At 36.5% G+C, this 13,290-nt stretch overlaps 1 protein-coding gene across 50 annotated transcripts in view; it reads left to right on the top strand.

Moving 5' to 3' along the window:
• LOC6640097 (Down syndrome cell adhesion molecule-like protein Dscam2) overlaps positions 1-13,290 on the top strand; it is a 68,835-nt gene that overhangs the window by 20,012 nt on the left and 35,533 nt on the right. For 15 of the 50 annotated variants that reach the window (XM_047010030.1, XM_047010065.1, XM_047010061.1 and 12 more), the window contains exons 4-6: positions 4,396-4,566; positions 5,562-5,711; positions 8,074-8,206. In XM_047010030.1, the coding sequence (XP_046865986.1) occupies positions 4,396-4,566; positions 5,562-5,711; positions 8,074-8,206 (454 nt within the window). Of the gene's footprint in view, positions 1-484; positions 647-859; positions 1,022-1,358; positions 1,521-1,998; positions 2,167-2,315; positions 2,478-2,900; positions 3,063-3,208; positions 3,380-3,784; positions 3,956-4,395; positions 4,567-5,561; positions 5,712-7,482; positions 7,607-7,690; positions 7,815-8,073; positions 8,207-8,993; positions 9,118-9,832; positions 9,957-10,551; positions 10,676-11,077; positions 11,202-11,982; positions 12,107-12,965; positions 13,090-13,290 lie in introns of all 50 variants that reach the window. The other 35 variants (XM_047010046.1, XM_047010038.1, XM_047010037.1 and 32 more) reach the window with 24 other exon arrangements.

Genomic DNA, 13,290 nt, shown 5'->3' with positions numbered 1-13,290 from the left:
CTAATTATGCTGGCAGACATGTGAGCGAGTGAGAGTTAAGTGTGAGTTAACGTTAACTCTAACCTCCCCAAAAAATATTCGCTTAGCTAACTCATCAGGCTGACGTGTTCTGTGGCAATTAGCCAACATCATTATTGTCGTTTGCTTTCGCTTCCTATTAACTAAGTGAATTTATCACAAAATTTCAACCAAAACCAAAAAAAAAAAAATGTATAAAAAAAGTGTGAAGCGAAGACAAAAAATTATGTTACACCTTGAAAACTGTCCAAAAAGTAGAAGAAAAAAAAACAAACAAGAAGAAAAAATAGTTAATTGAAATTTAGTTTGTTTTTGTTTTGTATTTTTGTCAGATTATGTTAATTATTTTGGTAGGTTTTCATTTAATTACTTTCCAACAAAAACAGGAAACGCTTCTAGGAATCAGTTTGTCGAGCGTGAGAATAGAATGTATCCAACTAAAATAAATATGAACGACATTTTGCAGTTGTTGCTCAGTATTACGAGGCGGATGTCAATAAGGAGCATGTGATTCGTGGAAATTCAGCGGTCATAAAATGCCTGATACCTTCGTTTGTGGCCGATTTCGTTGAGGTGGTGTCCTGGCATACCGATCAGGATGAGAATTACTTTCCGGGCACAGAATACGGTGCAAAAACAAATTCCTCTATTCTCTCTTTGCACTACTAAAACAACAAACGCATGTTGGGAACTCTCTCTCTCTGTCTCTCTGTCCATATAAAATCCATTTATCAACTGCATTTCCATCTATCTATCATTCATTTCAATCAGCATTTTTCCATAATTTCTTTTATTTTTATTATTTATTCTATATTATACGATACGATATGACAATTTTTAGTCGTTTCGCAACACTACGAAGAAGATATACATAAAGCATTTGTCATAAGAGGCAATTCGGCCATATTGAAATGTGATATACCATCGTTTGTAGCCGATTTTGTGAATGTTATATCCTGGCATACAGATCAGGATGAGAGTTTCTATCCCGATGCAGAATATGGTGTGTTTTCTCAGTTTTCTTAAATACTCACACAAACACACACAAACATACACCCGCACACCTCACGAGAGTGTTGTGTACATATATACAAATATTTGTAGAGCAAATTACAGTTTAACCAAATCACTAATAACTGTAAAATACGTACAATATAATTAACCAACACTGGTTAGGTACAGTAATCTGCCGTCTCTGTCTCTCTACTTCCCTTTAAAGCCTTGTTCGTTTCTCTTCTCGATTGATTTCAGTTTAGTTAACTATTTTTCAGTTCATGTGTGAAATAATTATATTACTTGAATGTTGATTTTGTTATTCTGTATGTTTTTTGTGGCTTTAGTCGTTGCTCAATACTATGATACCGATGTAAATAAGGCCTACGTTATACGTGGCAATGCGGCTGTATTGAAATGTGAGATACCCTCGTTTGTGGCCGATTTTGTTAGTGTTGTATCCTGGCACACGGATCAGAATGAAGACTTCTTGCCAGGCAGTGAATATGGTTTGTCCTTAATATACTCTTGAGGTTCTTGCATTGTAGATAAAAAACTGAATTCCCATTACCTTCTCCAACATTCCCCAAACATACACACACACACATTTACTTTTTCTTTTCATTTACTTTGCGTGCCAATGAGCTATAGTTGTCAAAACTATTATTAACCTTTTCTTTTAGTCAGTCGGTTGTCAGTTGTTCTCAGGGAAGCCCGCGCACATGTTTCTATGTACATACATATTTATGCTGCAGCTCTCATCAAATTAGGCATTAAAGGGCCATTAAATGCACTCAGTTGTAGGCATTACCATTTCAATTAGTTTGTACTGTGCGGTTTTCACACGCCCTTCCATCGACACACGCAAGGTGTTTGTTCGCTTTACGTTTTTTTTTTTTATTGGCGTTCCCACTGTGAGTCTCAGTCTGGTCTGGTGCTGGCTTTTATCGTTATGTAATCTCATAACATGGTCTTTCTACACTTTAGTTGTTCAACAGTTCTATGAGTCGGAGGTTAACAATGAGTATGTCATTCGCGGTAATGCGGCGGTGCTAAAATGTTCCATTCCATCGTTTGTGGCGGATTTTGTGCAGGTTGTCTCCTGGCAAGATGAGGAAGGCCAACTATACGGCTCGATCGATGAAGAACAACAGGGTATAGTCTACGAAAACTTAGTCATAGTTACAATCTTGTTCTCTCTCCTTTACAATCCCGTTTACACTCATCCCACACACAAAATGTCTTTTCCTTTTATCTCTTTTCTCATTATTTCCAATTTCATTCGACCATTCCTAATTTTACAGTCGTTAATCAGTATTATGAAGCAGAAGTTGTTTCCGAATATGTTATCAAGGGCAATACTGCGGTTTTGAAATGCACTATACCCAGTTTTGTGGCTGATTTTCTAAGGGTAGAGGCTTGGTTAGCCAGCGATGGCACGGAATATACTCCACAAGAAGACTTTGGTACACTTACAAACTTGTTCAACGGTTTTAGACTTAAGTAATCAAAAAGGAATCCATCCCTGTTCCATTCCATTTTATTTCCTTGTCTTAAACTATTTCTTTGCTTTTCCCATTTCGAATATTACTTATATTTAGTGGTGAATCAATATTATGGCGCTGATATATTAATGGAATATGTGATAAAGGGTAATGCCGCGGTTTTAAAGTGTTCCATTCCTTCGTTTGTTGCGGATTTTGTACGCGTTGAGTCTTGGATTGATGAGGAGGGCACTGAATTGAGACCATCCGATAATTATGGTATTCCTTTTGTTTTGATTAAACTTTATGTGGATCTCAACTACTTGATTGAGGGGCTCCTTTCTGTCTATCTATCGTTTATTCTTTATAATTTATTTTTACTTAATTTCCTCATGCACTTTACAGTTGTTAATCAGTTCTATGAAGCTGAAATTATGACGGAATATGTCATCAAGGGCAATGCAGCGGTTTTAAAGTGTTCCATTCCGTCGTTTGTGGCCGATTTTGTGCGCGTTGAGTCCTGGATCGATGAGGAGGGCAATGTTTTGTCGTTTTCCGATAATTATGGTGCGCTGCGTAATCTCTTTGTTAAGGCCTTTTGGTAGTTTTATATATAAGTTGTCATCCATTCCGATTTCCCCTTTTTTTTTCTTTTTAAATTTATATATTCCTATGTTTCATTTAATATTTGTTTGTCGTTGTTCCTTCTGCAGTTGTTTCACAGTTTTACATAACCGAAGCTGAGAATGAATATGTTATTAAGGGTAATGCCGCCGTAGTCAAATGTAAGATACCATCATTCGTAGCCGATTTTGTACAAATCGAAGCCTGGGTGGATGATGAGGGAGTCGAATTGTGGTGCAATAATTCTACTGGCGCTTATGGTACAGTCTATACAAAGAAAACACACACTACAATAAGTCTTAGTTTCCTATTCTATCTCCCAACAACGTACACTTTGTTTCTGTCATTAGCTTTTTTCTTTACATTTACTTTTAATTAGTTGTCATACAAACCTACGAATCGGAGGCAGATAATGAATATGTTATTAGAGGCAATTCGGTGGTAATGAAATGTGAGATACCATCATATGTGGCTGATTTTGTCTTTGTTGATCTTTGGCTGGATTCGGAGGGTCGCAATTATTATCCAAATAATGCTGAGGAGACGGGTATTTCGATTCTTCTTTAATTGTTTCAGTTCAATTTAAAGATTCCCAATTGTAACTTTCCTGCGATTTGTTTATCGTTTTCGTTTTTCAATATTCGTTTCTTTTCCACCACTCTCAGTTGTTCATCAATTCTATCAGACGCGTGTTATCGATGAATTTGTGCTGCGTGGCAACTCTGCCACCCTGAAATGTTTGGTGCCATCATTTGTGGCCGATTTTATAGATGTTGAGGCCTGGTTAGATGAAGAAAATGTGGAAATAGTTCGTCCATTACCAGACGATAAACTGGGTAACATTTTTTTTCGTCTATTCTTTTTAAGTGTTTTAGGGTTACAGTCAGTTCTATCCTCCCACTTCTTCCTACCACCACCCTTTAAACATCATATCATCATTCCTTTTCTAATTTTTCTAGTTGTCAAACAATTCTTTGAGTCGCAAGTTTATGATGAATATGTTATCAAGGGCAATTCAGCCATATTTAAATGTCAAACTCCCTCATTTGTGGCGGATCACATAGAGATAACCGATTGGATTGATACCGATAATGGTGTCTATACCAAAAACATAACGGGTATAGATATGTTGATTTGATCTTATATAGTTAATAGTAGTAGAAACATGAAGGGGTCGCCGCCACCTAAACTCTCTCTCTCTCTCCGTCTTATCCTTTTTGATAACTTTATAATTTTTAAAACACATTCCGATAAAACAAAACAAAAACCTTTCCAGTTGTGCCACAATCCTACAGCGTCAATGTCATGGATGAGTCCATATTACGCGGCAATAGCGCCATACTCAAGTGTCATATACCAAGTTTTGTGGCCGATTTCATAGTGGTTGATTCGTGGTTGGAGGATGAGGAACGTGAGATCTATCCGCAGGAAGATGTCACTGTTAGCGGTAAATTCTCTTTGCTTTTTTAGTTTCCAATCAATTTGTTCGTCATTCCTTCCGCCTCTTCCCGATGTGCTTCATTTCCGTTTCCAAGTCCAACAATTTCAGTGTTCGATAGTCCACATCAACTCAAAATAAAATTTGATAGGGATTTTTGAAACTCTGCAGTGCGCTGTTAGGCATTCAATTACTTTCTTTTTTTCACTTTCTTTCACTTCTACTTTTTATGCTTTCTTTTCTTTTCCTATTGTTTCTTTCAAGTCCCTCTCTATCTATATTATTTCTCCCATCCAAAATTATCCAAGAGTCACTCCAGACTTGCCCGAAACTCCCAGCTAAACCTTTATCCTTCCCCCCTTCATGTAGTTGAAAGTAGAATTTGGTTTTTTGTGTAGTTTAGTGTAAATACAAAAATGCTAATAAATATTAATGTTAATCAACAAAATTGTACATATAATTGAAAATATCACAATACCAATCTAAATCATATTTTATATATCGTGCATATATATCTCATTTATCCAACTAAAATTATTGGCATTTTTGTTTGATTGAAGCATGCTTAGAATTTAAGTACCTCATGATCATTGCAAAGAAATTGAAAGATAAGTTCAGTTTATAAATAACAATCATTAATTCAAGAACCAAAAATGTTTATCTTACAATTTCTTTGTATCTTCACTCGATTCCATTCAGATTAATTTGTTTTGAAAGAGATGTACAAACCAATAAATTTAGATCTGAATGGAATTCCTTAAAATGGAAATAAGACTGATGAAATTTTCTGTATATACAAACACCTGTAAAATTATCCATAATATCTATCATTTAACACTAGAACCATAAAAAACATTTTCTACAGTCTTATTTCTAATTTGCTCATAGCATTCTTGTATGTTAACTTAGTTCTTTAAGTTCTTTGGAATCTTCATATGCTAATTTGTATTCCTTTTTTCTCTCTAATCATTTTCTTACCAACCCCCAAAATTCGCAATATTTAGACGGCAAATATTTGGTTTTACCCTCCGGAGAGTTGCATATTCGTGAAGTTGGACCCGAAGATGGTTACAAGAGCTATCAATGTCGCACCAAACATCGTCTAACTGGAGAGACTCGTCTAAGTGCAACCAAGGGACGTTTGGTTATTACAGGTAAGTCGGCCTTGTTTGCCAATTTAAAAAATTTTACTGCTTAGTGTTAGTTAGTTAGGAAAACTTCAGTTGTACATGTCTAAATAAATGAAGCAATGATTGAAGGCAAGACCTTAAGTCTTAGAAAACTCAACTCAACTCAAATATAACTTACAAATTTAACTCAAATGAATTTTAAATATATACAAAATTAAAATTTTAAACTATTTCACTACATTTATTCGGTTTATTTAGAAAATACAACTTTCTAAAGATTTTAAAAGAAAGAAATTTGAGAATAATTCCTATGTTCTTCTAATCAGAATATTAAATGATATTTACATCAATTAAATAAAAATATTAGAACTATAGTTTTGTTAAAAAACTAATTGTAAAAATTACAAAATACAAATATGTATGTTAACAATGTAAATTTAAAAGAACTTAACATTTTATAAAAACCACTATATAACTGAAGTTTTCCTAGAGCAAGTTAAGTTTATACAAATTTAGAGAAATTTATACCTAAAAGTAACCACTTTTCACATTAATTTTATATAAAGCGAATTTCATAAATTTAAAATTTAATTTTTAATAGAAATCGATTAAAGCGAAAAGAACGTTAAATATATCTTTTTTGCTTATTTAACTTTTTAACTTATTTAACTTTTTCTAAATAAAATTAGAAATCTACGATTTCGAAGATTATAAATTCAAAAAAATAAAAATTACGGGAAGAATTCTTTACATAAGCAATCAAATTTGCTCATAACTTGTTGTATAAATCAAAACACAACTAAATTTAAGTTTTACTTCAAATGCCCAACATAAACTCAGTCAAACAATAAACTGACCCAAATAGTTATTGTTGAAGTGATAACAGAAATATGGTAACCTTATCTAAAGTGCTCTAAATTTGATATTTGTATAAAGTTAACTTGCTTAGAGTTTAAGTGAAAAGAAAACCTAATAAACTAAAAATAAAAATTAAATTTTTATTTAAAGTTTATGGGTTTTCCAAATTGTATACAACAGATATTTATTTCATACATAAAAATTTCAAAGAAAACTTACTTAACTATTTCAAATATCTTTTGTATGCAAATTTTATAAATTGCCAAAGCCAAATGAAAACTAGGCAATTTATTTTTTAATCTTATACGTATACATATATAAATTAATGTTTAAGCAACAATATTTTGATGAAGATTTATATTCATTGCATTGCATTCGCGCCACTGCAATCAAAAAGATTTTTTGCTTAAAATCTCTTTCTTTGCTTCAATAACGAAAATAGAAAACTATTTATATAAAAGAATTCCGGTATAAACATATTTTTGCAATGTGGGTCAAAAAATTGTTGCTTAAAAACAAAAATTGAAAACTGCCTGAATGTTGGGATAGGGTATACTTGACAATGACATGAGCTTGAAATGAAGCCAATTAAATGAGATAAATATTAGTTAAGTCGGTGGTCCGTTTTGCCAAAAAAAAATAAAAATATATAAAAAGAGAGAGAAAATTCTTTAAAAAGAAGGCATTTCAATTGAAAACTCTTTTTCTTTTCTAAGCCTAAGGTAAGTGTGCCTTATGTAACAACTTTGTTTCATACATTTTCATCAATTTTTAATTCACAGAACCAGTTGGCAGGGTTTCACCCAAATTTCCCACTACATTGACTAGCAGCAGCTTCACCAGTTCGGCCAATGATAGCCTCACTTTACTCTGTCCCGCTCAGGCATATCCAGCTCCATTATTTAGGTGATCTTACATTTCAATTATTTCTTTGAAGAGCCCATTGCTAGTGTTGGTCCACGTCTAATAACGGGCAATGACATTAAAGTCGTTCAATATGCCGCCCAAACAGCCATTACCCTACTCTGTCCAGCCCAGGCATATCCAATGCCAGCTTTTAGGTAAGACCAAACCCAAGTTGAGGGCAGTTTTCTTATCACTCGATGCAGACTTAGACAAACAATTTGCTTTCCCGTTTAAAACAGAGCCCGTGGGTAGTGTTGGTCCTCGTTTAACTAGTGGGGACGAGTCTCGGATTGTCAAGGTTCATTCGGAGCGAAGTGCCACTCTCTTGTGTCCAGCTCAGGCCTATCCTGTACCCTTCTTTAGGTAAACCCAACATTTAGGCTACATTTTTGCTTTCTTCTCTTCAATCCAATTCAAGAACCTGTGGCCAGTGTTAGTCCCAAGGTCACAGCGGGCAATGATGCCATTAAGATTCCCAAAGTGTCCAAGGGTCTAAGTGCCACATTAATGTGTCCCGCGCAGGCTTATCCAGTGCCTTTCTTTAGGTAAACCTTCTAACCCAACATTTGAGGCTTAATTATCTTCTTTCACAAATAATACAGCGAGTAATTTTCAATTTTAGAACCTGTGGGAAGTGTTAGTCCTCAGTTTAGTGGCAATGGCAATCAAGAGCATATAACTCTATTACGTGTTCCCTTAAATGGAAGTCTTGCCCTAATGTGTCCTGCTCAAGCTTATCCAGTTCCCTATTTTAGGTAAAAGAAACTCCCAAGCCCAACATTAGGCAGTCATCTCTATTTTCTTTGACTTCTTTAACAGAACCCGTGGGTAGTGTTGGTCCTAAACTAACTTCTGGTGATGATTCACGCACAGTCAAAGTGAACCTAGAACTTAGTGTTACACTTCTCTGTCCTGCTCAAGCATATCCTGTGCCTTTCTATAGGTAAAGCATCCTTTCTCTTTCCATCAGGCAGTTTTCTTCCAACAGTTTTCTGCTTCTAAGTTAGTTGTTCGATCCTTTTCAGAGCCTGTGGGTAGTGTTAGTCCCAAAATAAATACAGGAGATGATTATAACCACATAAAGGGGCGTAGTTCTCATGATTTAAGTCTTCTCTGTCCAGCTCAGGCTTATCCTAAACCCTTATATAGGTAAACTTACGTTTTCAATTGTTCAATCTATCTATCCCCACAGAACCCATTGGTAGTGTTAGTCCCAAAATCACAAATGCCGATGATCTGAAACATGTTAAAGTGAAAAGTTTCCATAGCTTAAGTCTACTCTGTCCAGCCCAGGCATATCCACAGCCAATTTATAGGTAATCTACATTCTTTTGAGTTTCCTTTTCTTCTTTTAGAACCTGTGGGTAGTGTGGCACCTAAATTAACTTTTCTTGAACGTTTCAAAATGATGCAGATTCAAGGTGGCTCTACATTTAATATACAATGTCCTGTTCAAGCATATCCTATGCCATTTTTCAAGTAAGCTTTCAAAAGTCTTCTAAACATTCAGTGTCAGTTACATATTTTATTCCTTTTATCAAGAACCCGTTGGCAGTGTACGCCCTAAAGTGAATCTTCAGGATAAACATCAATTTGTTGATGTCCAATTAAGTCAGAGTTATGCCTTACTTTGTCCAGCTCAATCTTATCCGACACCAGCTTTTAGGTGGGTTAACTCTCATCCAACATTCGACAGTTTCTTCCTTGAAGGCTTGTCTTTGACTTTTTCTTTTTGGTTTTTTGTCGTTTTTCTTGTCTGTAGAACCCGTTGGCTCTGTCAAGCCCAAAATAAATGTTCAGGACAAATTACAGACACGCGAGATACATGAGAATATGGGTTTCGCCTTGCTATGCCCAGCTCAGTCATATCCCATGCCAGCTTATAGGTAAATTGACCAATTTCTTAGTCATTTCATTCAGGGGCGTAATTGAAGTGATTATTTTGTTCCACTTGCTGGCAGTTTTCAGTATTAGAGAAAAGAAAATAAAACTAACCCAAAAAAATGTTTACAGAACCCATAGGAAGTGTTCCACCCAAAGTTAGTCTAGCGGATGAGTTGTCTAGTGCACGTTCTCGGCAGGGCGAAAGCTTTAGTTTGATGTGTCCAGCTCAATCATATCCCATTCCATCTTATAGGTAAAGAAAAACTCTCATTCAGTTCAGGCAGTTTTTGGGTAATTTCCTTGTTATTTCTACAGAACCCATAGGGAGTGTCCCACCAAAAGTTAGCATGGCAGATGAACTGTCTAGCAAGCGTTATGGCCAGGGTGAAAGCTTCAGTTTGATGTGTCCAGCTCAGTCATATCCCATACCAGCATATAGGTAAATTCCTAACCAGTTCAGGCAGTTTTGAGTAATGTCCTTGTGATTATTTCTACAGAACCCATTGGGAGTGTCCCACCCAAAGTTAGCATAGACGATGAGGTGGCCAATGCCCGCGGCTATGTGGGAAGAAGTCTCAGTCTCAAATGTCCAGCTCAATCGTATCCCATTCCTGCTTATAGGTAAATTTAGACCAACATTCAGGCTAAAGATTTCTCTCCCTCCCTCTCTCTCTCTCTAGAGCCCGTGGCTTCTGTTCCACCTAAACTGAATTTACTTGAAAGAGTTAGAACTATGGAAGTTCCATTGGGTTTCAAATATGCCATGCAATGTCCTGGTCAGGCTTTTCCAGTGCCAGTTAATAGGTAATACCTTAAACCAACTTACACCAAGGCAGGCTTTCTTTACAAAGGGATAATCATACTTTAATTTCTCTAGAACCTATTGGCTCTGTTCCACCCAAAATCAATAATATCAATGATAAATTTCAATTGATGCAAGTGAAATTGTCTAGCAATTTCGCCATGCAATGTCCTGGTCAAGCATATCCTGTTCCGATAGTAAGGTTAGTTTTCTGAAAAATAAACTTAATGCATTTCCTTAGAACCCATTGGCTCTGTTCCACCAAAGATTTCGAATCTACATGATAAATTTCAAGTACTACAAGTGAAATTAAGTGAAAATTTTGCCATGCAATGTCCTGGTCAGGCATATCCTGTTCCCATAGTCAGGTCAGTGCAACATTCAGCATTTCATTGAATTTCTCTTTTCATATAGAACCCGTGGGTTCAGTAGCTCCAAAGGTAGATACTCGAGATGAGTTTACATTTGCCCGCACACGTTTGGGTGACTCCAAGGCTCTCATTTGTCCAGCTCAATCGTATCCCATGCCAGCATTTAGGTAATCCCATCATTCAGTTGGAATTTCATATGAATTTCTATTCTCTTTAGAACCCGTTGGTAGTGTGGCTCCCAAAGTTGATATTAAAGATGAAATAAATTATGCCAGAGTCAATTTAAATCACAGTTTGGCCATAGTTTGTCCAGCTCAATCCTATCCAGTTCCAGCATTTCGGTAGGTTTTCTCTTTATTCAGGCAGTTCTTTGAGAATATAATTTCTGTTTTAGAACCTGTGGGCAGTGTGGCACCCAAAGTGGATGCAAATGATCGCATTAAATGGGTTGATAGAAGTGGCGGCTGCTCTCTAAATTTACTTTGTCCAGCTCAATCCTATCCAGTGCCCTTTGCACGGTAAGACTTTTTAGTCAGGCAGTTTTCATTTGAGTTCCCCTTTGCTTGCAGAACCCGTTGGCAGTGTGGCACCCAAAGTCGATGTCAAGGATCGCATAACATGGCTTGATAAACCATTGGGTCAGGCTTTGAGTTTACTTTGTCCAGCTCAATCGTATCCCATGCCTGCCTATAGGTATGACAAACCATTCACAGGCAGTTTTCTCTAATAGAACTAGGCTTATTATTTCCTTTGATTTGCTTACAGAACCTGTTGGCTCAGTTGGGCCCAAAGTTGATATGCATGACAAAATGGATTTTGTCATTAAGAACTCAAATAGCTCTTTGAATTTATTTTGCAAAGCTCAAAGTTATCCAATGCCAGCATTTAGGTATATACCCCTTTCAGGCAGTTGAAAACAGATTTGTTGTTTGTTAATTTTCTAGAACCTATTGGCTCTGTGGCCCCAAAAGTGGACTTGAAAGACAAAGTAGCTCTATCCCAAATAAAGCATGGCGAATCATTAAGTTTGATATGCCCAGCTCAGGGTTATCCTATGCCAGCATTTAGGTAATAAATCTCTAATTATTAAATTCTTCCTCTTAGAACCCGTTGGCTCTGTGGGTCCGAAAGTTGATATGAATGATAAACTAAAGTTCTCTTCAAAGTTTTCCAATACATCTTTGAGTATTCTATGTCCTGCTCAGGGTTATCCTATGCCTGCATTTAGGTGAGATGACACGACATTTGGGCAGTTTTTAAATAACATTTTCGATGGTTATATTTTCTAGAACCCGTTGGCTCTGTTGGCCCAAAAGTTGATATCAATGACAAAGTGAAAATAGCCATCGTTAGGATGAAACATTCACTAAGTTTACTCTGTCCTGCACAAGGTTATCCCATGCCCGCATTTAGGTAAAAAATGAATCCCAACTTTTGGCAGTTTTTAGATAGATTACATTTGTTGCATTTACAGAGCCCGTTGGCAGTGTTCCACCTAAAGTTGAAATTAAAGACAAAGCTGGCATATTTTTGGCCAAAGCACAAAATTCTTTGGCTCTTTTGTGCCCAGCCCAGTCGTATCCAATGCCAGCTTATAGGTAACATTAACTAATTGTGCCGAAAACTTTACACACTCTCACTCTCCCTTTCCAATTACAATTGGGGCGTGTTTAAGCCTTTTGCTAGTTCAAGCATCATTGCCTGCAAAAGTGTAATTAGCTTGGCCTGGACGCTTGATTTAACCCATTCATTGTTTTGGACATTGTCACGCATACCTTCCACCCTTTGCTTCTGGTAAGATGTTTCTATTGTTTTCGACTTGAGCTACCACAAGAGCAATTTGGGCAGTTTTCAATACATATATTTTAATTGTGTTTCGACAAACTTTTCTGCTTCTTACAACTTGTAGAGCCTGTTGGCAGTGTGCCACCGAAAATTAGTATTGGTGAACGTAGAAAAGATGCTGAAGTGACATTACAGGGTGTTATAAGCATATTTTGTCCAGCTCAATCTTATCCCGTGCCAGCATTTAGGTGGGTTTCAGGCAGTTTTCAATTTTGTTCATTGATCTCAATCAACTTTCCTTTTTGGTTTAGAACCCGTGGGTAGTGTGGGACCCAAAATCAGTGTTGGTGAACGCCTTAAAGACGCTGGTGCTCAATTGCATACGACTTTTACGCTCTTTTGTCCAGCACAATCCTATCCAGTGCCTGCATTTAAGTAACATTCAAGCAGTTTTTACTCATTTTGTCTCTCCTCCATTTATTGTTTTGTTTTTTAGAACCTGTGGGCAGTGTAGCGCCAAAAATCAGTGTTGAGAATCGTTTGAAAAATGCCGAAGCCGAATTAGCTTCCAGTTTTACACTCTTTTGTCCTGGTCAAGCATACCCGGTGCCCTTTTTTAGGTAATATTCAGGCAGTAATTGTAAAACAAATTAAAATGTAATGATATTATAGAGCCCGTTGGCAGTGTGGGTCCACGTTTAACCTCTGGCGATAAAACTCGCAATGTGGATATACCTCTTGCTGGTAGTGTGACTTTGCTTTGTCCTGCCCAGGCCTATCCAGTGCCATTTTTTAGGTAATCAACATTCAGACAGTTTTCTATAGTCTTAGGGGAAACAAATTGGGAGACATTAATAGAATTTTCCCTTTGGTTTTCTAGAGCCCATTAGTGGAGCTGCTCCTAGGGTAGCTTTGATACAGAAAACAAACATTGAGTATGTTAGTTTGGGCAGAATTGTGGCTATAATGTGTCCAGCTCAAGGTTATCCCGTGCCTG

Source organism: Drosophila willistoni, assembly GCF_018902025.1.
Source record: "Drosophila willistoni isolate 14030-0811.24 chromosome 2L unlocalized genomic scaffold, UCI_dwil_1.1 Seg196, whole genome shotgun sequence".
NCBI classification, from domain to species: Eukaryota; Metazoa; Arthropoda; class Insecta; order Diptera; family Drosophilidae; genus Drosophila; species Drosophila willistoni.
The sequence above is the reverse complement of the archived record's forward strand: the minus strand, read 5'-3'. Positions and strand labels throughout refer to the sequence as shown.